A 26,125-nucleotide genomic window follows, 5' to 3' on the forward strand; every position below is an offset into this window, starting at 1 on the left:
AAAACACAAAACACACAAAGATTGGGTTAACCCTAGACAGTAATTCCATGTTACCAGTTAGAAAATAGACTGAGAGAGTAACTTCAGTATTTAAGGGCCACCAGTCAAACCCAGGTATCTCCAGACTCCAACTACAGTAATCCTTCCACTACATCATGTTGCCTCCTTTCACATACATACTAAAATTTCACCAATCCATTTCACTCTTGGGAAACCTAAGCTCTAATCTGGGGCAAATCAATTTAATCTCTATGGGCTAGGCTTATCAATGTATATAATGAAGGACTAAACTGTACAATTTGCAAGATTACTTCCAACTCAAAGAGAATACATGTAAAAATAGTTGAGAAGATAGTATTTATTTGAATAATTAAGATTCATGTAAGGAAGGCATTTAATAGCTGTTAGTCAAAGTGAAAAAAGAGGCTGTAAACTAAAAAGGGGAATGTAGGGGGATGAGGTTAGGAGGAAGATAAATTGATTTGCTTACTACCTTTGAGACAAAAAGGCAAGTAATTTCCTCACCTCTAAAAACGAAGACAGTAATACTTGGAGTTCTGACCCAAAAGCAGGGATGAGGGGGAAGAGAGGTTACAACAGACTGTCAGAATCTGATGAGATGACATACCTAAAGTGCTTTGCAAATCATATGTACCATAAACACATTTTGTTGTTATTTTTTTCAGTCACGTCTGACTCTCTATGACCTCATTTGAGGTTTTCTTGACAAAGATACTGCAGCAATTTGCCATTTCCTTCACCAGCTCATTTTACAGATGAGGAAACTGAGGCAAACAGGGTTAAGTGACTTGCCTAGGGTCACACAGCCAATAAGTGTCTGAGGCCAGATTTTAACTCAGGTCTTCCTGACTTCAGGCCTGGAACTCTATCTACCAAGCTGCCCCCTAGCTGTTTTTCTTGATACCAAGCTTAAACTGGTCTCTATAGACTGTATAGATTGGATAATAACAGGCTTCCTCCCAAAATGAGAATCAAATAAGATATCCTGTAAAGCACTTAACACAGTACCTGGCACACATGGGCATGATATGAAAGTTGGTTATCATTATTATCATGATTATGATTATTATCATTACTCCTGGTTCTGCCCTCTGGAGTCCAAGAGAACATATGTAATTTCTTCTCCATAAGACAGATCTTGAACTATTGGAAATCATCCATTATATCCACCCACTCATTCACTCCCATTCTCAATCTTACCTTCTCCAGGTCAATTCTCATGACACGTATCCAATGCCCTTCATTATTCTGACTGCCCAGCTTGCCAGCTATGAATATTCATAGGGTACCTTTCTATGAAGCACCCACACTCACATCATTCTCTCTTTTAACCACACTAGCCCATGATATCCCAGAACTCTCCACCTCTGCCCCAGTGACCTTGTTATCACACTGTGAATGCCTCCACTCCTCTTGCCTCTTCTTCCTCCTAGTAAATTAGTCTTGGAATGTTCATGTAAAGAAGCACTCATGCCAGCTATCACTAAAAACAGGATCAATCTATGGTGCTTCAGAGTATGTTTCCACCTTCTACTCCAGTGACCTCATACTGGCAAGACTTTCAGTCCTATGGCTTTTGCCTCCAATGGTTCCTCTCCAGATCAGCAATTAAGGAAGAACCTGGGGGGGAGGGGAAGGGAGGTGGGAGGGGGCACAGCCAAGATGGCAGAGTAACAGCACAGACTTGCTGGTGCTTTCCCCCAAAATTCAGTCAAATACCTGTAAAAAATGACTATAAACAAATTCTGGAGTTGCAAACTCACAGAATGATTAAGTGAAGCAAATCTCCAGCTGAAGACAGCAAGGTCATGGGGAAGTGTCTGTCATGGCACACTGGGAGCAGAGCACAGTATAGCATGGGCCACTCCGGCACAGATAGGACCTGAGCAGGCCTAGGGGGGCTGAATCTCTGGCACCTCTGGCAGTTTCCAGACTCCACAACCCTAAAACTCCAAGGACAAATTAGGTCAGTGGAAAAAACCTGTGGGATCTGTGTGAGAGCTTAGAATGGTCCAGACCCAGGGCAACAGAGAAGGTGGAGGAGCATGCTGAAGAGAAGCCTGGGGCAGCTGCAGGGGCAGGAACAGCAGTAGGTGCAGCGATTATTTCTGGAGCTCTAGGCCCACAGACTGTGAGGGGATTGAGAGGCTGACAGTTCACCCCCAACCCTACTGGAAGCAGAGAACTATTTTGAAAAGGAGCTCAAAACTCCAGTAAAAAGCTGGGAAAATGAGCAAAAACCAGAAGATGAATCAGACTATAGAATCTTACTTTGGTGACAAGAAAGACCAAAGTACACAAACAGAAGCTGACAAAGTCAAAATTCCTCCATCCAAAGTCTCCAAGAAAAATATGAATTGGTCTCAGGCCATGGAAAAGCTCAAAAAGGATTTTGAAAATCAAGAATAGAAGTGGTGCAAAAATTGGGAAGAGATATGAGAGTGATGTAAGAAAATCATGAAAAAGGGGTCAACTGCCTGCTAAAGGAGACCCAAAAAAATGCTGAAGAAAATAACACTTTAAAAAACAGACTAACTCAAATGGCAAAAGAGATCCAAAAAATCAGTGAGGAGAAGAATGTCCTAAAAAGCAGAACTGGCCAAATGGAAAAGAAAATAATTCCTTAGAGATTAGAATGGAGTAAATGGCAGCTAATGAAATTATGAAATTATGAAAACTTTATGAAAAATCAAGAAATTATAAAGCAAAACCAAAGAAATGAAAAAATAGCAGACAACGTGAAACATCTCATTGAAAAAAAAACTGACCTGGAAAACAGATCCAGGAGAGGCAATTTTAAAATTATGGGACTACCTAAAAGAAATGATCAAAAAAAGAGCCTAGACATCATCTTTCATGAAATTATCAGGGAAAACTGCCTGATATTGTAGAACCTGAGGGCAAAACAGATATTGAAAGAATCCACCCATCATCTCCTGAAAGAGATCCAAAAATAAAAACTCCTAGGAATATTGTAGCCAAATTCCAGAGCTCCCAGGTCAAGAAGAAAATAATGCAAGCAGCCAGAAAGAAACAATTTGAGTATTGTGGAAATACAATCAGGATAATACAAGATCTAGCAACTTCGACATTAAGGGATTGGAGGGCTTGGAATACGATATTCCAGAGGTCAAAGGTGGTAGGATTAAAACCAAGAATCACCTACCCAGCAAAACTGAGTATAATGCTTCAGGGGAAAAAAATTGTCATTCAATGAAATAGAGGACTTTCAAGCATTCTTGTTGAAAAAATCAGAGCTGAATAGAAAATATGACTTAAAAATACAAAAATCAAGAGGAGCATGAAAATGTAAACAGGAAAGAGAAATCATAAGGGACTTACTAAAGTTGAACCGTTTACATTCCTACCTGGAAAGACGATATTTGTAACTCCTGAGACTTCTCTCAGTATTAGGGTAGTTGGGGGGATTATATACAAATAGAGGACACAGGGTGAGTTGAATAGGTAGGAATGATATCTAAAAACATAAAATTAAGGGGTGAGAGAGGAATATATTGGGAGGAGAAAGGGAGAAATGTAATGGGGCAAATTATCTCACCTAAAAGAGGCAAGAAAAAGCTTTTTCAAAAGAGGGGAGTTGGGGGAGGTGACAGGAAAAGAGTGAACCTTACTCTCATCGCATTTGGCTTAAGGAGGGAATAACGTGCACATTCAATTTGGTATGAAAATCTATCTTACACTACAGGAAAGTAGGGGGGAAGGGGATAAGTGCAGGATGGTGGGATAATAGCAGGGAGGGCAAATGGGAGAAGGGTGTAATTACACTTAAACATTTTTCAGGAGAGACAGTCAAAAGAGAGAATGGAATAAATGGGGGCAGGATAGGATGGAGGGAAATATAGTAAGTGTTTCACAACATGACTATTATAAAAGTCTTTTGCATGACTACACATGTATGGCCTATACTGAATTGCTTGCCTTCTCAGTGGGGATAGGAGGGAGGAAGGAAGAGAAGTTGGAACTCAAAGTTTTGGGAATGAATGTTGAAAGCTGTTTTTGCATGCAACTGGGAAATAAGAAATACAGATAATAGGGTATAGAAATCTATCTTGCCCTACAAGAAAACAGAGGGGATGGGGTAAGAGAAGGAAAAGGTATGATAGAAGGAAGGGCAGATTGGAGGAAGTGGAAATCAGAATGCACAGTGTCTTGTGGTGGGTGGAGGGGAGAAAATTTGGGACTCAAAATCCTGTGGAAGTGTCTAACGAAAACTAAAAATAAATAAATACATTTTTAAAAATAATATTTCCTTTCTGTTAAAAAGAAATAGCACGCCTCTGTGTCAGCCACCTGCTGCTGCTTCCACTGTGTCACCCGGGGAAAGGAAGAAAATGACTGTGCCACCTACTTATGCTGACCTTGGAAAATCTGCCAGGGATGTGTTTACTAAGGGTTATAGATTTGGCTTAATAAAACTGGATCTGAAAACAAAGTCTGAGAATGGGCTGGAATTTACAAGTTCAGGTTCAGCAAACACTGAAACCAGCAAAGTTTTGGGCAGTTTGAAAACAAAATACAATGTCTGAATATGGCTTGACATTCATAGAAAAATGGAACACAGATAATACACTGGGCACTGAAATGACTGTTGAGGATCAGCTTGCATGTGGACTGAAGCTGACCTTCGATTTGTCCTTCTCACCTAATACAGGGGACAAAAGTGCTAAGATTAAGTCAGGATGTAAGCAGGAATATATCAATCTTGGCTGTGACATGGATTTTGATATTTCTGGACTTTCAATATGAGGAGCTGTGGTATTTGGCTATGAGGGCTGGTTGGCAGGCTACCAGATGAATTTTGAAACTTCAAAATCTCAGGTGACCCACAGCAACTTTGCTGTTGGCTACAAGACCAATGAACTCCAGCTGCACACCAAAGTGAATGATGGCACAGAGTTTGGGGGATCTATTTATCAGAAGGTGAACAAGAAGTTGGAAACTGCTGTCAACCTAGCCTGGACCTCTGAAAAGAACAACACTCATTTTAGAATAACAGCCAAGTATCAAACTGACCCTGATGCCTTCTTCTCTGCTAAAGTGAACAATTTTAACCTGATAGGCTCAGGCTACACTCAGACTCTAAAACCAGGTATCAAACTGACATTATCAGCTTTGCTGAACAGCAAGAATGTCACAATGCTGGTGGCCACAAGCTTGGTCTAGGACTGGAATTTCAAGCATAAAAGAAATTGTACAAATCACTTAATTTTAAAATATTTTGCAGGACAGCTACCTTCAGAAATTAGTGTACCTTTTCATGTTATATATCTGGGACATAAGCATTGTTATATATCAACCATGTTAGATTTCCAGGTTAAAGATGATGCAGCTTTAAAGTGTTATCCTTTCAGAGATACAGAAGAAACCCAACTCAGAAAAAAAAGGTCCTTTCAGCTCTAGGCTTTTGAGGAGATATGTGATGATTCCCACAACAGCTTTCAGAATTCTCTAAGGATTCAAAGGGTGCATTAAGCCACCTTTTTTATCTAGAGATAGCTGCTAGTGGAAGGCAATTTACTAAGTAGGCACTTAGTAAATGTGGACTGATTAAATGAATGAAATTTTGACTTCCTGAGAATTCATGGTCCATTGCAGTCAGCTTGGCTACATATCTATCCTAAGTGGGTAGAAAGAGGCTCATTCCTTGATGGAGTGAAAATTTGTCTGAAAAGGGGACTCTTTTTTTTTTTTAAAGTCAAATCCTCATGAATTGTTCTAGCTTTGATTAGTTACTTCTGCCAAAAGTTGTCTGCAGAGTCCTTTAGGTGTCTACTTTGTACCATTTTGTTGTGGAGCCAGTTTGATTAAGCCAATAATGTAGTACTTAATTCCCAGTCTCACTGAGGTTCCATTTACTTTGTTTGAGTTACATATAAAGATGACACAGAACCATAAGCAGGGAAGAGTCTGTGTAACTGTGCTCACATAGTGACATCACTTGGAATCAAAACTGGACTTCTGTTATATTCTCACACTAATTTTTTTTTTTTAGCAATTAATGGATACATTTTAGAATCTTTCATATGGTGTGAAATTAGACACCTTCCCCTCCAAATGCCGTACTTACCACCACTTAAAAATACAACTTGAATAAAATATCGAAACCTCAAAAAAATAAAAAGAAACAGCAAACTGTAAGAGTGGAAGGTTTCAAAGTACAAATCATGACAAAATAAAACTCAGTTCCTTACTTCCTCATCATACCATTCTGGACAATTTTCAGCTTGTTGATATCCTTCTTCAAACATAGCACCATAATGGAAAAACATATGTGTGTATTTGTGTGTATATGTGCATATATATTAAATATATGTGTATACCTGCTTATTAAAATGTATATAATGTATGTGCATATATCCTTTTTATCATACCGTGTTATGGAAATGCTTGTTTTATTCCACAAATTGAAAATAAATTTTATAGAAAAAAAAAGAAGCACCTGGACCAGTCCATGGAGTCTGAGACTGCCTTTCTCCACTGCCCCACAAAGATGCCTTCCCCCTCCCTCAACCCCAGTTTTTCAGTTATCTTTGACATCTGCTTTTCTATGATATCAGGGGCTGTCTTTCTTTTTGCTTGTATTTGTATTCCCAGAACTTGTCACAGTGTCCAGTACAGAGTATGGACTCAATAAATGTTCTATCTTCAGTTTATCAATGTCTGCCCAGAACAGAACACAGTACTCAAATGAAGGGAGCAGGGGAAGAGGAAAAGGAGAGGGAAAGGATTTATGAAGCATCTCCTATATGTCAGGTCCTTAACAAAGCACTTTCCAAATATCTCATTATATCCTCACAACACCTGGGGGCTGGGGCTCGTGGGGAGGTGCTATTACCTTCATTTTATAGTTAAGGAAACTAATCCAGGTAAAGGTTAAGTGACTTTCCCAGAGTCACACAGTAAGTCTCTGAGACTAGATTTTTGAACTCAGGTCTTTGGGACCAGATTCTAGGTCCAGCACTCAATTCACTTCCTCACCTACTTCCCTCTGCAGGGGCAGAGTACAACCGGATTATAATCTTTTTAATAATGAAAGAAAGACAGTGGATCAAGAGCTGGGTCTGGAGTCTGAAAGAACTGCGCTTAAATATGGACTCAAATTCTTACTAGTTGTGCAACCTTGGGCAAGTCACTTAATCTCTTCAGTTGTAAAACAGAAATGATACAAAACCTGCCTCCCAAGGTTGTTGTACAGGTCAAAGGCAATAATATTTGTAAAGCACTTTGCACAGTGTCTGGCACATAAAAGATGCTATATGTTTGTAATTATGATGATGATTATGATGAAAGTTACCCTCTAATTTAGTCTAAGATCACATTAGCTTTTTGGGCTACTATCTAACACCACTGATTCACACTGAGCTTGGAGTCCATTATAACCTCAGGATGTTTTTAAGAATAATTACTGTCTGACCATGTCACCTTCTTCTTAGCCTTGTAATATTAGATTTTTTCATATACTGAGAAAACGAAAAGTGATCCTATACAATTCTCTAACTGACCTTAATTACAAGTAATTGATTTTTCCTGCTACTGCTTAAGTCATGGTTCTTTGTCTCTGAACTTAGTTCAGAGTTTAGCTGGCCTATAATGGGTTAAATTTTAAAAGTCATCTATTCTTCCCTCAAAGAATTTTGGTAACCTTGGGAAATGAGTTTGGGCCTGCTATCTTTCATTCACCAAGCTATCCTTGCTGTCCAAAAGTCTGGGCTGCTATCTCACACTTGCACTCAGACAATGAGCATTTCTTGGGTGTGTTCATCGTTTGTTGGCAAAGAAGACCACGCCATCAGAGAAATGATGACATGACTTGCACTTGACTTTGTTTTGAGTGAGGGAGGGTTGTGCAGGTCACCAGCCTCACTTCTCCTCCAGAGCCATCTGAATCCAGTGACCACATATTCATCAGGATGACTGGAGATGACCCAGGATGAGGCAACTGGGGTTAAGTGACCTGCCCAAGGTCACACAGCTAGAGAGTGTCAAGTGTCTGAGGTGAGATTTGAGCTCAGGTTCTCCTGCCTCCTGCACTGGTGCTCTATCCACTGCACCACCTAGAGAACTTCCTAGCCTCATGAGAAAAGAAGGGGGTCATTGCTAGAATGCATTCGCTGAACTTCCCAACAACCGTGTTGTTCCCTTATTGTTGTTGTCCTTGCTCTATGACCAGTCATGGTGCCCTTGATTCCATGATTCCATCTACCCCACTCTGCTCTTCATTTTGTACTCCCCAAAACTGCACACTTTACATTTATCCCCATTCAACGTCACCTTATTAGATTCATTTCATTGCTCTACACAATCAGAACACTTTTGGACATCATGTCAATCACTGATAAAAATGCTAAACACTACAGGATCAAGCACAGATTACCGGAGTGCTCCCTTAGAGCCCCCTGATCATGGTGTCAGTGAAATGAGTCCAGACATCCAAGCAATTCTAAATCCATCTGATTGTACGCTTGTCTAATCTACATCTCTAAGTTTTCTCCACAAGAACAACTGAGATACTTTATCAAATACTCTCTAAAATCTAGGTAAACACTATCCAAAGTGTTCCTTTCATGTAATAGTAATGATAATTCTATCATAAGAGGAAATTAGGCTATTCTGGCACACCCTGTTCTTGATGAAGCCATACTGGCTCTTTGCAATCACTGCTTCCCTTTCTAATATAACGAACCATCTCTTTAATGGACTTTTCTAGAATTTTCCCAGGAAGACACACTCACTAGGCTAAAGTTAGAAGACAAAGCCCCAATTCACAAACTAAAGATGGAAGATGAGTAAATATAAAAGGTCACAGACCACAATAAAGAAGCATAATACATCAAAAGACCTGCAAAAAGTCAACCTAGAAAGAGAAAATAAATCCCTCACAACTATAAGCAGATATTCAAAGAAAAAAATTATTCAACAAGATCTAACTAGAATCCTTAGAATAAATGAAGCATGAGATTTTGAAAATGACACAAAAGGTCAAAGAAAGAAATGGAAGAATAAGTAGAATAAAAGAAAAGTGGTAAACCTTACCCAAGAAATGAGCAATCAAATGCTGGAACAGAAATCAATGTATTTTTGAGACAAGAGCCATTAGAACAAAATCAAAAGACTAGAGGAAAAAATAGAAGAAAATGTAAGATAGATTTCAAAAATAATTGACCTGGAAAGGTCAAGGAGAGGTGATTTAAGAATTACACTCCCTGGAAATCATGAAAAAAGCTGTTAATATCTGTTGGAACTATAAGATGAAGTAAAAGCAGAAAGAATCCATCAATCACCTCATGAAAGAAATACCAAAAGAAAAAGTCCCAAAAATGTGATAGCAAAAATCAAGAGCTTCCACATCAAAGGAAAAATGCTAACGCCATAAAGAAAGAGTTCAAATCCTAAGGAACCACAATCAATACCACACAAAAACTGTCTTCTACTACAAACAAGAGAAGATCCTCAAATAAAATATTCCAAAAGACAAAGATGAACATAATCTGACAGGAAAAAAATGAACCTTCAATGTAATGGAGTACCTTCAAGCACTTCCAAAGAAAAGAGAAAGCTTAGCAGGAATTCTGAAATGCAATTAATCACTTAAGAGAAACCTAGAAAGGTACATTTATTTGAGCAACTGTGAGGTACAGTATGATGATATAATACTAATATGTTAATAAAGAGAGAGGAAATAAGCATCCCTTAGAACCTTAATATGTTCAAAGAGTATAGAGGGAATTAAGAAAAAGAGATGGCACAGTGGGGTGCACTGGTACTGCTGTGAGGGACTGAAGAAGGGAAAGACAAGGGACAATAAAAAGAATGCACTATTGTAGAAAGGAGGGACAAGAGAGTAGAATTTCCTATTTCTCATAACTGAGGCATGTAAGAATATACAAACAAAAGAAGGAGTTGAAGGGAGTGGGCATTAGGTGAATCTCACTCTTATCTGAACCAGACAAAAGAATGTTGAACACAGATACCAAGAGGTTAGGGCAGAAGTATATTAAACTCAACAGCAAAAGAGACAGGGGTAGGATGTAAGAGTAGACATCGAGAGAATATAATACTATGAAAGGAACAATCACAAGCAAAATAAACTTCTTTATCTTGAAGGGGAGATTAAAAAGAAGTAAAGCAGGCCTGCACAACCTGTAACCAGTGGGGACATCAAAGGATTTCCTCTACATACAACAGATGTTTTCATCTGCATTTTTTGTGGGCCCTCTGAAATCCTTTCGCATGCCACAAATGGCCTTCGGGTTATAGGTTGTGCAGGCCTGAAATAAAGGAAAAAAGAAAAAAATTTGCAATCTAAAGAGGCACCCATCAATTAAGGAATGGCAGAATAAACTGGCATGTAACCACCTGTGATCAAGGAATATTACTGTAATATAAAAAATAACAAAAGAGACAATTTTAGAGAATTCTAGGAAGTAGGAACTGAGGCAGTGAAGTGAGCAGAATAAGAGTTAGACAATAATTTCTACAACAATTGTAAAGAAAAGCAACTCCAAAAAATGTAAGAATTCTAATCAATAACCAATCATGTCTCCAGAGGACCTATGAAGAAGCATGTTACCCACCTCCGAAGAGTCAAGTAATGGATTCAAGGTGTGGAAAAAAGACAAGCATTTTTGGAAACAGCAACTCTATGGATTTGTTTCATTTGACTATGTTGATTTGTTACAAGAATTTTTCTGTTTTCTTCAGTTTTTAATTGGGGAGAGAAATAACACTGGTGGTGGAAAAGAAGATGAAAAGAAAAAAGATCACTGAATCATTTTTAAAAGTGCACAGAAGAGCACAGATGGAATTTCAGAAAGAAGCACATACAAACAGGATAGTGTTGAAATGAAGAGGTTGAATTTGTTTTGTCCTTTTTTCTGCTTGGCATTCAAAATCCTTCATAACCTAGTTTCTCAAAACCTTTTCAGTCTTCAGGGCATTTTCTCTGGCTATCCTCCATGCCGAGAATATTTTCCCTACTCATCTCTACCTTCTGGATTCCTTTAAGTTCCAACTAAAATCTCAGCTTCTGCAAGAAACCTTTCTTAATTCCAGAATCTTCTCTCTGTTAACTATTCTCTATTTATTCTCTATATGGCTTTTTTGTATGGATGTTTGCTTGTTGTTTCTCCCGTTAGACTATGAGCTCTTTGAGGGCAGGGACTGTCTTTTGCCTCCTTGTGTATCCCCAATACGTAGCATGATGCCTGGCATATAGCAAGAGCTTAATAAATGTCTGCTGACTAACCAATAAACAAGAATTTAATTATTATAGAAGATTTAAGAAGAATAAACATTTTATAAAGAATGTAACAGGATTAGATTTCGACTCACTTATAGATAAAAGTAAAGAGTTTCAAAGATGTTTACCCATACTTCAGTGGATCTATGATCTCTCTCACTTAGATTTTTCTTAAATTCATATACAACATATCCTATTCACATATTTTCTTCCAATGCAATTGATCATGTTCTCAAGCAGACCTTTCAGAGATTTTAAATATTATTTTAGATGCATTTTCCAAATATATTTATATACACATACATGCTGTTATATGAATCTATCAAAACAAAAACTTACCAAAGAATTCTTGATCACTTCACTCCTATAAAATTCTAAAAAAGGAAAGAAAGAACAATTAGTGGTGAAGAAGAAAACAAAATCTTTACTATACTCTTGAATCTATAATCATTTTTCTAGTAAATATTCCAATTAGTAAAATGCTTTAAACAATTTTTGGAGAATTTGCATTCTCTCTCTATCCCCAGACACCTAACTTAAGACATCAGAATTTTATAACAGTATAAAAAAAAATCACCTAATCAATAGTCATAGCAGTAAAAGATTTTTCAATTTTATTTTTTAAAAACTTTTTATAAAGGTTTAATTTAATAAAATAATAACTGAAATACATTGCTTTATGGCTTATTAAGTGTTTTCCATACATATTTTTTCTTTATCTTTTCAGGTCAATAAGGTAAGTAATGAAATATCATTATTCAAATTTTACCAGTGAAGAATTTGAAGCTCAAAAAGGTTAAGCAAGTTGTCCACAATCACACAAGTATCTGAGTCAGAAGTAAAACCCAGTTCTTATAACTTACTAGTCTTAGAGTATGATAGAAATAGGGACTGGATTTCTTTAGCACAGGAACTCCTAGGTGAAGAAACTCCGTATACTAATACAGGTCAGTAACTCCTATGCAACTTACAGTCAGAGAACTGCCTAGATCAAAGATGTCACATTCAAAGTGGGGAGGGGGAAATTAGATTAAAATATTATGTGAAATATTTAACAAAATAAAAATACAACATAATGTTAATACATCATTTTCTAAATCAATATGCACAGCCAGTAGGGATCCTTCCTATTTGAGTTTGACACCACTGGCCTAGAACACAGAGGGGCTAAATAACCTATGTCTTAACGACTTTACTATACCATACTGCATCTCATATAAGCATATATGAAAGTAAGTCCTTCCTTGTATTGCTTTCATAAGCTCTATTCTTACACAGCCAGATATATAATATAGCATATATAGCTATAAAAAATATAAAAGCATAATACAGCTATAAAGCATACGAAGAAATGACAGGGGAATAACATCAAGATCCTTGGGTTCTAATTCAAGATATACTTATTCTATAACTTTGAACAAATCATTTAATCACTTTAGGTCTCAGACAAAAAAAAGTTACCTATATTTGATCTGTTACTGGTAGTTACAGAACCTACATAAATAACTGCTAAATTAAGTGTGCTTTTTTCTATATCTTGCCAACAATACTCAATGAGAAGCAACAGAAAAAGAAATATTCAAAAATAACTAGAGAATATAGAAAATATTTAGAAGTCTACCTAACAAGACACAAGCCAAAATAATATGAATACAACTAAAAACACTCTTTACACAAATGAAGATATACCTATATAGCTGGAGAAATATTCATTGCTCGTGTGTAGGTAACGTCAATACAATAAAAATGACAACACTGCCTAAATTATTATACCTAAGGTACCCAACATAAGTGCAAATAACTGAATAAAATAAATGGCTGACCTGATACAGTCAAGAGTTAAAAAGGTTTTTTTGATACCGTCCTTAAACACACATCAGGGATTCGGGTGGACAATCTCAATGAACTTAAACACTTCCTGTTTTCCTTCTTGTCATTGAAACAATGCTCTTCCCAGGAAAGTATTGTTTGAATGGAATAAAGAATACACAAGGTCTTCCATCTTAGCCCCCACCCCCACAACTTATGTTCATGGGGATGTCAGGGGATTTTCCATTATACATAAAAAAAGCCTTTGTACTCTAGCTGACCATAGAGCTATAATGGACAGTTGTATTACCAAATTTTCACATGGCCTCTATTTCTAGTGGCCCTACAGTATAGCATCTTTCCCATTCTACCTTCTCCCTTTCTTATAAATGTCCTTAAAATACCTGAAGATAGCTATAGGTCCCAGCTCACTCATTCCCTGGACTGCTTCACCTCCTCAGGAGCCCTGCTCTCACCATGGGATGACTCTGCCTTACCTAGGGTCTGCTGTCCTGACTGATGAGTCCCTGGCTACTACCACCATTTCTTTCTTTTTTCCTTTTAAATTCAAATTTGTTTTATATTTGGTACCAAATTTTCCCCTGCCCTCTAGCTCCTCTCCACCCATTAAGTAGGCAAGAAATACAATAGCAATTATACATATGAAGTCACATAACACATATTTCTATTTTAGCCATATTGCAGGGATGAAGAGGAAGTAAGGAAAATAAAGTGAAAAAAAATGCTTCAGTCGGTACTTGGACTTCATCAGTTTTTGCTCTGGAGGTAGTCCTTCAGAATTATCATGGGTAACCATATTGACCATAGAAGCCAAGTTGTTCTTAGTTGATCATTGCTATCATACTGCTACCGTGCAATATGTTCTCCTGGATCTACTCACTTTACTTTGTATCAATTCATGTAGGTGTTCCCACATTTTTCTGAAATCATCCTACTGATAATTTTTTTTACAACATAACAATATTCCATTATAATCATATATTATGATTATATATTATATTATGGTAGGCGATCACATGGTGGTCAGAAGAAGTGATACAAGGACACTCTCAAGAACTTTGGATTTGACTGTGCAACATGGATGACACTGGCACAGGACCGCTCAGCATGGTGTGCTCACATCAGAAAAGGTGCTGTGCTGTATGAGCAAAGCAGAATTGAGCCAGCACAAAGTAAATGTAGGATGTACAAATTTGGAGTATTGACCCCAAATATTCACACAGGTTATCTGTGCCCATCCTGAGGTAGAGCATTCCAAGCTTGTATTGGTCTGATCAGCCACAGCTGGACACATTAAAATTTCACTTTATCATGGTGATGTCATTTTGGCCCTCTTCGAAAATGATGGACAACAACCAACCAACCAACCCTCCCTCTAACTTTTTAAAGTATTCCGTTGCTAATTTGATTTATTACATTTACTACATAGAAATGTTGTTGATTTTTAGTGGTTTACTTTGTAGCCTTCAATTTCCTTCTAATAGTGTCCCAGTCTCAACTCTGTCCCCATTCTAATCTATCCTCTGCTCTGCTGCCAAAGTGACTTTTCTAAAATGTGGGTCTGACCATATCACCAACTAGCTCAATAAACTCCATTGTTTCCCTATTACTTTCAGGGTTAAATATAAATCCCTTGCTTTTCATTTCATGTTCTTTGTAACTTAGCCTATTTCTAGTCTTCTTAGACTTACTTGCTTCCACTCACTCTATGATCCAGCTACACTAGCCTACTTTATTCCTTGCACATGACAATCTACTGCCCATCTCCACACCTTTGCAGTGACTGTGCCCTGTGCCTGACACACATTCTCCTATTACCTTCACCTATTAGTATGCTTGAGTTCCTTTAAGATTCAATTCAAATGCTTTTACAGGATACCTCTCCCAGTACGCTCAACTGCTATAACTTCCAAGTTACCCTCCAAGGTAACTTTTCATCTACTCTGTACCTTCCATGTGCCTACTTATTTATATGTCATTTCCCCCATTAGACTGTGAGTTCCTTGAGGGCAGGAACTCTTTTTTTGTCTTTCTATCTCCTTTTCTTGGCATAATAACTAGTACACAGTAAGTGCTTAATAAATCTTTATTGACTGGCTACAATTTCAAAAAATACAAAGGAAAACAATTGTAATGAACTAGAAAAATGGAAGTGATCTTAAGAGACTGATGCACAGAGAAATTAATTTTTAAAAAAAACTGGGATTTTAAAATGCTATGTGCAAAAATGTTAAAATCAAAGGCAAGTAACAGATGATTACAATGATAATGAAAGAACAATACCAAAGGTGTTAAGACTCAAAATGAGCTGAGGCTGAAAAAGGCAAAGGATGGAAAAAGAAAATTACAGCTATGTTGAAGAAAAGAAGACAAAAGAAGGGTTAGGACTGTTGGTCTTGGTGGGCAGACTGAAAACAATGCTGTCCTATTCTGATTTTTCTTGTTTTCCCTACTGAAGAGAATAGCCTTTGTATGGGAAAAGGCTGAATGAAAATGGTTAATTAGTGGGTTGATTCCCAAAACAAATACGGACATAGTAAGAGAGCACCAAGCTGTCTTTGAATTAAAGTTACTTGGTTCAGACCAACTACATCCTCTTATACTAACAGAACTGGCAAAAAAGAGGAAGGCAGAGCCAAAATGGCAGAGTAAAGACAGGGACTTGCCTGAGCTCTCCCCTCCACATAACTTTAGATATTGACTCTAAACAAATTCTGGAGGGATAGAACCCACAAAAGGACAGACTGAAACAAATTTCTAGCCCAAGACAACTTAGAAGATCAGTAGGAAAGGTCTGTTACATCAGGGTGAAGGAGGAGCATAGCCCAATGCGGGTCACGCCAGCACAGACCAGGACCCAGTAAACCAAGGGCAGGCCTGAGGGTGACTGAATCAGTGGTAGAAGTGGCAATTTTCAGACCTCTCAAACCACAGACTACAATGATAACTTAGAAGGTCAGCAGGAAAAGTCTGTCACATCTGGGTGGATGTGGAATGTAGTGCAGGACAGGCCATACCAGCACAGACTAGACCTCTGCGAGCCAGGAATAGACCTTGGGAGCCACAGAGCCTCTTGGACCAAAGGCAGGGGTGGGTGGGGTGAAGGTCTGAAAATCAAGTAAGAGAGGTAGAGGAAAAATTGAGAAGGGAAATGAGAGTGATGCAAGAAAACCATGAAAAATGAGTCAACAGTTTGGTAAATGAGATACCAAAATAGTAATAATGACAAAAAGAAAATAACAACTTAAAAAACAAACTAGGCTAACGGGTAAAAGAAGTCCAAAAAGCAAATGAGGACAAGCATGACTTAAAAAGCAGAACTGGCCAAATGGAAAAACAGGTACAAAAATTCACTGAAGAAACTCCTTAAAAAGAAGAGTTGGTCAAACAGAAGGCACAAAAGCTCAGTGAAGAAAATAATTCCTTAAAAATTAGAATTGAACAAATACAAGCTAATGACTTTATGAGAAATCAGGAAACAATTAAAACAAAACCAAAGAAATGAAAAAAAAAATGGAGATAACGTGAAATATCTCATTGGGAAAACAACTGACCTGGCAGACCCAAGACAGTTAATTTTAAAATTATTGTACTACCTGAAAGCCATGATCAAAAAATGAGCCTAGGCATCATCTTTCAAGAAATTAATAGGGAAAACTATCCTGGTATTCTAGAACCAGAGGGTAAAACAGAAATTGAAAGAATCTACTAATTACCTCCTGAAAGAGATCCCCAAATGAAAACTCCCAGGAATATTACAGCCAAATTCTAGAGCTCGCAGGTCAAGGAGGAAAATATTGTAAGCAGCCGAAACAATGCAAGCATCATGGTGCCACAGTCAAGATAACACGAAATTTAGCAACTTGTACATTAAAGGACCAGAGGACTTGGAATATATTCCAGAGGGCAAAAGAGCTACGATTACAACCAAGAATCACCTAATCAACAAAACTGGGTATAATTCTTCAGGGAGGGAAATGGACATTCAATGAAATAAAGGACTTTCAAACATTCATGATGAAAAGATGAGCTAAATAGAAAATCTGACTTTCAAATACAAGACTCAAGTGAAGCATAAAAAGGTAAACAGGAAAGGGCTTAATAAGGTTAAACTGTTTACATTCCTACATGGGAAGATGATACTTGTAACTCATAAGAACTTTTCTCATTATTAAAGTAGTTAGAAGGAGTATATATAGACAGAGGGCATACGTGTGAGCTGAATATAAAGAGGGCATAGGTGTGAGCTGAATATAAAAGGTTGATATCTACAAAAATACAAAGTGGTGAGAAAGGAATGTACTGGGAGAAAGAGAAAGGGCTCTACAATGGTGCAAATTATCTCACAAAGAGGCAACACAAAGCTTTTACAGTAGCAGGGAAGAACGGGGAGGTGAGAGTAAACCTTACTCTCATCAGAATTGGCACAAAGAGGGAATAACACACACTCAATTAGGTACAGATATCTCTCTTACTCTACAGGAAAGTAGGAGAGGAAGCGAATAAGAAAAGAGTTGGCAGATTGGGGCAAGGGTACTCAGAAGCAAAATGCTTTTGAGAAGGGTGAAAGGAGAGAGAGAACAGAAAAACAGGGAGTTGTGGGTGGGAGTGGAATAGGATGGAGGGAAATATGATTAGCAATAGTAACTGAAAAAATTTTTGAAGCAGGTTTCTCTGATAAAGGTCTCATTTCTCAGAGAACTGAGTCAAATTTATAAAAAAAATAAGAGCCATTTCCCAATTAATAAATGATCAAAAGATATGAACAATTTTCATAGTCACATGAAAAAATGTTCTAACTCACTACTGATTGGAGAAATGCAAATTAAAACAACTCTGAGCTACTACTTCATACCTATTAAATTTGCTATTAGAACAGAAAAGGAAAATGACCAATGTTGGAGAGGATGTGGGAAAAATGAGATATTAATGCACTCTTGGTGGAGTTGTGAACTGATTTAACCATTCTGCAGAGCAATTTGGAACCATGCCCAAAGGGCTATATGAGTTAGCAATACCACTACTAGCTCTGTATCCCAAATGCAATAAAAAACTAAAAGGAAAAGGACTAATATGTTCAAAAATATTTTTATCAGTTCTTTTCTGGTGGCAAAGAATTGGAAACTGAAGGGATGCCCACCAACTGGAAATGGCTGAACAAACTGTGGTATGTGATTATGATGGAATAAATATCATAAGAAATGATGAACAGGATGCTCTCAGAAAAACCTGTAAAGACTTACATGAACTGATGCAAAGTGAAACGTACTGTGTGCAAAGTAACAGCAATACTGTGCAATGATCAACTGTGAAGGACTTGGCTAGACTCAGTAATACAATAATCCAAGACAACTCCGAAGGGTTTATGATGAAAAATTCTATCTATCCCCAGAAAAAGAAGTGATGGGTTTAATACAAATAAAAACTTTTTTTTAGCTTTATTTTTCTTGAGGTCTTTTTTGTCTATAGTTTCTTTCACAGCATGACTACTGTGGACTATTTTACATGACGACACATGTATAACATATATCTAATTGCTTGCCTTACCTCATTGGGGGAGGGGGGCAGGGGAACAAGGAAGGAGGGAGAGAATTTGAAACTCTGTTTTAAAAAAAAAAGTTAAAAATTATTTTTACATGTAACTGGGGAAAATGAAAATACTACATTTTTTAAAAGCAAAAAAACTGGCAGATACAATCACTGAAGTGCTATTAGTGACATAAGAAAAATAATGGAGAATAGGAAAAGTATTTACAGGACTAGAAAAAGTTGTTTTCCTGACTTTTTTTAAAGGAAAGACAATGGCATTTATCAACTGCCAGGTAATAAATTTCACTTGGAATCCCACTATAATTCTAAAACAGCTCACTGAAGAGAGGGATAGTGAAAATCTAGGAAAAGAAACATAGCAAGAAGCCAGCCCAATCAAGCTAGAAGAAGACTGGAAAGGTAGGAAGGGGCCAAGTTGTAAGGGGCTTTAAATACCAAACAAGAGTTTGTTTTTGGTAAAAGAAACATACAGAGCTGGAACAATGGAGAAATACAGTTTATTAAGGGTGATAAGAGCAAATCTATCCACAAGACATTAAAAACAGTCAAAAGACTGAAAAAAATAGAATATATAAAATATCTCATAGCAAAAACTACTCATCTGCAAAACAGATCAAAGAGAAAAAATTTAAGAATCATTAGCCTGACTGAAAGACATGACCAAAAAAGAATCTAAACACATTACATTTCAAAATCATAAAAGAAGACTATCTACACTTAGCACAGCAGCAGCCCTTTTTTCTCCACAGTGGTCAGCTACAACCCCCAACTCCCCAGCAACCATGTCAAAGGGACCCACAGTTAGCATTGATGTTGGCATCACTTACTCTTGTGTGGGAGTCTTCCAACATGGGAAAGTGGAGATCATTGCTAATGACCAAGGAAACAAGACCAACCCCAGCTATGTCGTCTTCACCGACACAGGATATTTAATTGGTGATGTTACAAAGAATCAAGTTGCAATGAACCCCACCAACACAGTTTTTGATGCCAAACATCTGATTAGTCACAGATATGATGACGCAGTGGTACAGTCAGACATGAAGCACTGGCCTTTTATGGTGGTGAAGGACACAGGCAGGCCTAAGGTCCAAGTGGAGTACAAAGGGGAGACCAAAAGTTTCTATCCAGAAGAAGTATCTTCTATGGTCTTGACTAAGATTAAAGAAATTGCTGAAGCTTACTTTGGGAAAACTGTCACAAATGCTGTCATCACAGTACCAGCCTATTTCAACAATTCCCAACATCAGGACACTAAAGATTCTGGAACCATTGCTGGTCTCAATGTGCTCCAAATCATCAATGAGCCAACTGCTGCTGTTATTGCCTATGGCTTGGACAAAAAGGTTGGTGATAAGAAATATGTGTTGATTTTTGACCTTGGAGGTGGTACTTTCAATGTCTCCATTCTTACCATTAAAGATGGCATCTTTGAGGTCAAGTCCACGGCTGAGGACACCCACTTGGATGGGGAGGACTTTGACAACCAAATGGTCAACCATTTCATTGCCAAGTTCAAGCGAAAGCACAAGAAGGACATCAGTGAGAACAAGAGGGCTGTTCGCCATCTTTGCACCGCTTGCGAACATGCAAAATACACCCTCTCTTCTAGTACCCAAGCCAGTACTGAGATTGACTCTCTCTATGAAGGTATCAACTTCTATACATCGATCACTCAAGCCTGTTTCGACGAGCTGAATGCTGATCTCTTCCGTGGCACACTGGACCCTGTGGAAAAGGCCATAAGAGATGCCAAGCTAGATAAATCACAGATTCATGACATCGTTCTGGTGGGTGGCTCCACTCAAATTCCCCAAATCCAGAAGCTTCTGCAAGACTTCTTCAGTGGCAAGGAGCTCAACAAGAGTATCAATCCTGATGAGGCTGCTGCTTATGGTGCAGCTGTCCAGGCTGTCATTTTGTCTGGAGATAAATCTGAAAATGTGCAGGACTTGTTGCTGTTGGATGTCACTCCTCTTTCCCTTGGAATTGAAACTGCTGGTGGAGTTATGACTGTTCTGATCAAATGTAATAATACCACCATCCGCACCAAGCAGACGCAGACATCTACCACCGATTCAGACAACTAACCTGGTATGCTTATTCAGGTTTATGAAGGTGAGAGGGCAATGACAAAGGATAACAACATGCTTGGCAAGTTTGAGCTCACATGAATGCCCCCAGCACCCAGGGGTGTTCCAGATTGAAGTAACATTTGACATTGATGCAAATGGCATTCTCAATGTTTCTGCTACAGATAACAGCACAGGCAAGGAGAACAACATCACCATCACCAATGATAAAGGACATCTGAGCAAGAAAGACATTGAGCGTATAGTATAGGAGGTTGCGAAATACGAGGCTGGGAGGTGGAGCCAAGATGGCGGAGTAGAAAGATGCACATACACTAGCTCTTCTCCCACAGCCCATAAAATACCTGTAAAAAAGGACTATCAACAAAATCTAGAGCAGCAGAAGCCACAGAACAACAAAGTGGAGGAGATTTCTAGCCCAGAGTGACCTGAAAGACCAACAGGAAAGGTCTGTCACACTGGACAAGGAGCAGAGCCCAGCTCAGCCTTGACCACACAGCACCAGGAGCAGAACGGAGCAGGCTTCAGGGGTAGAATCTCCAGCGCTAGCACAGATCTCTCAAGCCACAGTCGCTAAAGGTCAGTGAGAGGGTTTTTTCAGCTGGCCGAGAAGGAAGCAGGGTGTCCCCATAACTTGGGTCTCCTCAGGTGGCAGCAGTGGAGGCAGCAGAGGACTGGGGCTCCCAAGGCAGGCAGCAGCCCACATCCATTGTTGAAGGCCTCATTGTAAAGCCCCTGAGGGAACTGAGCTGTGTGTGGCAGCCATGCCCCTACCTGAGCAGCAGATCTTAATCTCACACTGAATAGTGACCCTGCCCCAGCCTAAAGCCCCTAAGGGATTGGAGCAGCTCATCTGAATCTCAGCCCCCAGTGCTGGCTTGGTGTAACTGGAGGTGAGGTGGTTGTGGAGAGGAAAACTCAGAAGTCAAGTAACTAGCTGGGAAAATGCCCAAAAAAGGGGAAAAAAATAAGACTACAGAAGGCTACTTTCTTGGTGAACAGGTATCTCCTTCTACCCTTTCTGATGAGGAGGAACAAAGCATACTGTCAGAGGAAGTCAAGGTCCCTGCCTCCAGGCCTTCCAAAGGGAACTTAAACTAGGCTGAGGCAATAGAAAAGCATGAAAAACGAGTTAGCAGCTTACTAAAGGAGAATCAAAAAAATGCTGAGGAAAATAACACCTTCAAAAAGAGGCTAACTCAATTGGAAAAAGTGGTCCAAAAAGCCAATGAGGAGAAGGAGGCATTAAAAAATAGAATTGGTCAAATGGAGGAGAAGGTTGAAAAGCTCACTGAACAAAACAATTCTTTGAAAGAGAGAATTGAGTTCAGGGAAATGAATGACTATAAGATAAACCAAGCAGCTAAAAAACAAAACCAAAAGTTTGAAAAAATAGAAGATAATGTGAAACATCTCATTGGAAAAACAACTGACCTGGAAAAATACATCCAGGAGAAACAATTTAAAAATTATGGGACTACCTGAAAGCCATGAACAAAAAAAGGAGTCTAGACATTAACTTCCATGAAATTATCAAGGAAAACTACCCTGATATTCTAGAACCAGAGGGCAAAATAAATATTGAAAGAATCCATCAATCATCTCCTGAAAGAGACCCCAAAAAGAGAAACTCCTAGGAATATTTTGGCCACTCGGAGTTCCCAGATCAAAGAGAAAATACTGCAAGTAGCTAGAAAGAATAAATTTGAGTATTGTGGAAATACAATCAGGATAACACAGGATCTGGCAGCTTCAACATTAAGGGAATAAGGGATTGGAATAGGATATTCTAAAAGTCAAAGGAACTGGGATCAAAACCAAGAATCACCTATCCAGCAAAACTGAGTATAATACTTTAAGAGAAAAAATGGTCATTCAATGATATAAAGGACTTTAAAGTATTTATGTTGAGGAACAGACCAGAACTATATAGAAGATTTGACTTTCCAATACAAGAATCAAGAGAAGCATGAAAAGGTAAACAGGAAAGAAAAATCATAAAAGACTTTCTCAAGCTGAACTGTTTACATTCCTACATGGAAAGAAAATATTTATAACTGTTGAATCTTTTCTCAGTATTTGGGTAGGTGGAGGGATTGTATACACACACACTCACACACACACACACACACACACAGAGTATAGGTTGTGTTGAATCAGAAGAGATGATATCCACACACACACACAAAAATAAAATAAAAATTAAGGGGTGAGGGAGGAAAATACTGGGAGGGGCAAGGGAGAAATGGAATGGGGCAGGCTATAACCCATAAAAGAGATAAGAAAAATCTTGTTCAATGGAGAAGAGAGAAGGGGAGAGGGGAAAAGTGAAGCTACTCTCTCCACACATGGCTGAATGAGAGAATAACATGCTCACTAAATTTGATATGAAAATCTGTCTTACACCACAGGAAAGTAAGGGAGGAGGTAACAAGTGGGGTTAGGGGAATGATAGAAGGGAAGGCTAATGGGAGAAGGGAGTTACTAGAAATAAACACTTTGGGGAAGGGACAACGTCAAATGAGAGAAAAAAAGAGGGGGTAGAGTAGGATAGAGGGCAATATAGTTAGTATTACATAACATGATTAATTATGGAAGTCTTTTGCAAAACGACACATATTTAGTCTGTATTGCATTACTTAACTTCTCAGTGGGGTTGGACAGGGAGGGAGGGAGGGAAAGAAGTTGGAATTCAAAGTATTAGCAACGAATGTTGAGAATTTTTATTGCATATAACTGGGAAATTAGAAATACAGAGAATGGGGTATAGAAATTTATCTTGCCCTTCAAGAAAAGAGAGAAGATGGGGATAAGGGAAGGGTGGAGTGTGATAGAAGGGAGGGTACATCAAGGGAAGGAGTAATCAGAATGCAAGGTATTAGGAAGTGGGGGGAGGGGGCGGAGCCAAGATGGCGGAGTAGAAACACACAAATACGCTAGCTCCGAACCCACAGCCCATGAAGTATCTGTAGTAAAGAGCTGCCAATAAATTCAGGAGCAGGAGAAGCCACATAACAGTGGAGCGGATAAGATTTCTGTTCCAGAGAGCCTGAAAACCTCTTGCAAAAGGTTCTTCACGCAGCAGACTGGGAGCCGAGAACAGCCCTGCCGCGGCCACCCGGGGTCGAGAGGAGCAGATCGGAGCGGGGAGCAGACCCAAGCAGGCTTCAGGGACAGAATCTCCAGCAGCCGTGCGGGTCCCTCCACCCACAGGTGACAAGGGTCTGTGAGAGAGTCTCTTCGGCGAGTCGAGAGGGGAGTGGGGAGCCCTCATGACTCAGGCCCCCTCGGGAGGCACCAGCAGAGGTGGGAGCAGACCAGGGCTCCCCAAGCAGGCAGGAGCCTGGATCCATTCTCAAAGGTCTCTGCATAAACCCCCTGAGGGAACTGAGCCCGTGAGGCAGCCCTGCCCCCACCTGAGCACCTGAACTTCATCTCACACTGAATAGCAGCCTTGCCCCCGCCCAAAGTCCTGAGGCTGGGGAGCAGCATTTGAATCTCAGACCCCAAGCACTGGCTGGGAGGATCTGGAGGCGAAGTGGGTGTGAAGAGAATATTCAGAAGTCAAGTCACTGGCTGGGAAAATGCCCAGAAAAGGGAAAAAAAATAAGACTATAGAAGGTTACTTTCTTGGTGAACAGGCATTTCCTCCCTTCTCTGATGAGGAAGAACAATGCTTACCATCAGCGAAAGACACAGAAGTCAAGGCTTCTGTATCCCAGCCCACTCAATGGGCTCAGGCCATGGAAGAGCTCAAAAAGAATTTTGAAAATCAAGTTAGAGAGGTAGAGGAAAAGCTGGGAAGAGAAATGAGAGACATCCAGGGAAAGCATGAACAGCACGTCAGTACCCTGCTAAAGGAGACCCAAAAAAATGATGAAGAAAATAACACCTTGAAAAGTAGGCTAACTCAATTGGCAAAAGAGGTTCAAAAAGCCAATGAGGAGAAGAATGCTTTCAAAAGCAGAATTGGCCAAATGGAAAAGGAGATTCAAAAGCTCACTGAAGAAAATAGTTCTTTCAAAATTAGAATGGAACAGATGGAGGCTAATGACTTTATGAGAAACCAAGAAATCACAAAACAAAACCAAAAGAATGAAAAAATGGAAGATAATGTGAAATATCTCATTGGAAAAACAACTGACCTGCAAAATAGATCCAGGAGAGACAATTTAAAAATTATGGGCCTACCTGAAAGCCATGATCAGAAAAAGAGCCTAGACATCATCTTTCAGGAAATTATCAAGGAAAACTGCCCTGATATTCTAGAACCAGAGGGCAAAATAAATATTGAAAGAATCCACTGATCACCACCTGAAAAAGATCCAAAAAGAGAAACTCCTAGGAATATTGTGGCCAAATTCCAGAATTCCCAGGTCAAGGAGGAAGTGGCGGGAGGGGAATGATAGGGAGAAAAATTGGACATGTTACAAAGTGAGGTAAAAGCAATTAGTATTAAAACAATTCACTGAATCAATTACTGAGAATAAATCAAAGATATCTTTAGTTTGGGGAAAAGAATTTTCGTCTAAATTTCCTAGAGCAAGGTAACCTTGGGTAAAATTTGGCATTTATGGAAAAGCTAAGGTTTTAATGGTAAATTTGATTTTATGATTGCTATTTAATCAGGAACTAGAACATGTATAGAAAGACATGTAAGCCACCTAAGACTTTCTTCAAAAGATGTTCCTTAGCCAGAGTGAAATTATAATCATATTTGAAACCTGGTTATTGGAACTTGACATTTTTAGATGCAATGGGACTATTAAGTGACTGTTCTTCTGAGTGTTAACTCCAGGTATGAATAGCAAGAAAGGTGGTCTGAGTCTCCAATCCATGATGCCAGAGAGTCTGTGAGATGCTGGTATGAACTGCAAAAGGTGATCTCATGGGAAGGGTAGGAGAGCAGCTGTTCAGCCTGGGCTGAGGTAGGATTCTCCTGACTCAATTTCCCCACTGACACCTGGCAGACTTTAAGCCTGACTGAATGCAAGTGGACAATCTCCTCCTGCCTGGAAATGACATGAAGTTGGGGAGATATTGTTTCCCTGCAATATCCCTACTCTTAGTGGCAATTTCCTACAGTCAAAAGGTTTGTAAGCTTAATACCAGATCTATTAAATTATAAATTGGTGGTAGGGGAACAGCCAAGGTTAAGTCTAAAATTAAGCTATTAGGCTTAGGACTTTAGACCAACAAGTTAGGATCCTTTAATTCTTAGTAATAATGTGGAGACAATTAGGTCAAAGGTTTGTGAAGTTAGCAAATATAAATATTATTTGTGTCTCAGTTGGTTAATGTTTAAAAAAAAGAATTCTTTTGTAGTCTATATTGTAATGCTTTAAAAAGAAGTATCACCTGACCAAAAGTT

At 38.8% G+C, this 26,125-nt stretch overlaps 1 protein-coding gene and 1 pseudogene across 2 annotated transcripts in view; one reads left to right on the forward strand and one right to left on the reverse strand.

Annotated features, from left to right (window-relative positions):
* Positions 1 to 26,125, reverse strand: part of UVRAG (UV radiation resistance associated) — a 428,278-nt gene that overhangs the window by 356,899 nt on the left and 45,254 nt on the right. For both annotated transcript variants that reach the window (XM_072610800.1, XM_072610801.1), the window contains exon 3: positions 11,621 to 11,655. In XM_072610800.1, the coding sequence (XP_072466901.1) occupies positions 11,621 to 11,655 (35 nt within the window). The remainder of the gene's footprint in view (positions 1 to 11,620; positions 11,656 to 26,125) is intronic.
* Positions 4,368 to 5,308, forward strand: LOC140505140 (non-selective voltage-gated ion channel VDAC1 pseudogene; annotated as a pseudogene).

The sequence above is a fragment of the Notamacropus eugenii genome, chromosome 5 (assembly GCF_028372415.1).
Source record: "Notamacropus eugenii isolate mMacEug1 chromosome 5, mMacEug1.pri_v2, whole genome shotgun sequence".
Classification (NCBI taxonomy): Eukaryota; Metazoa; Chordata; class Mammalia; order Diprotodontia; family Macropodidae; genus Notamacropus; species Notamacropus eugenii.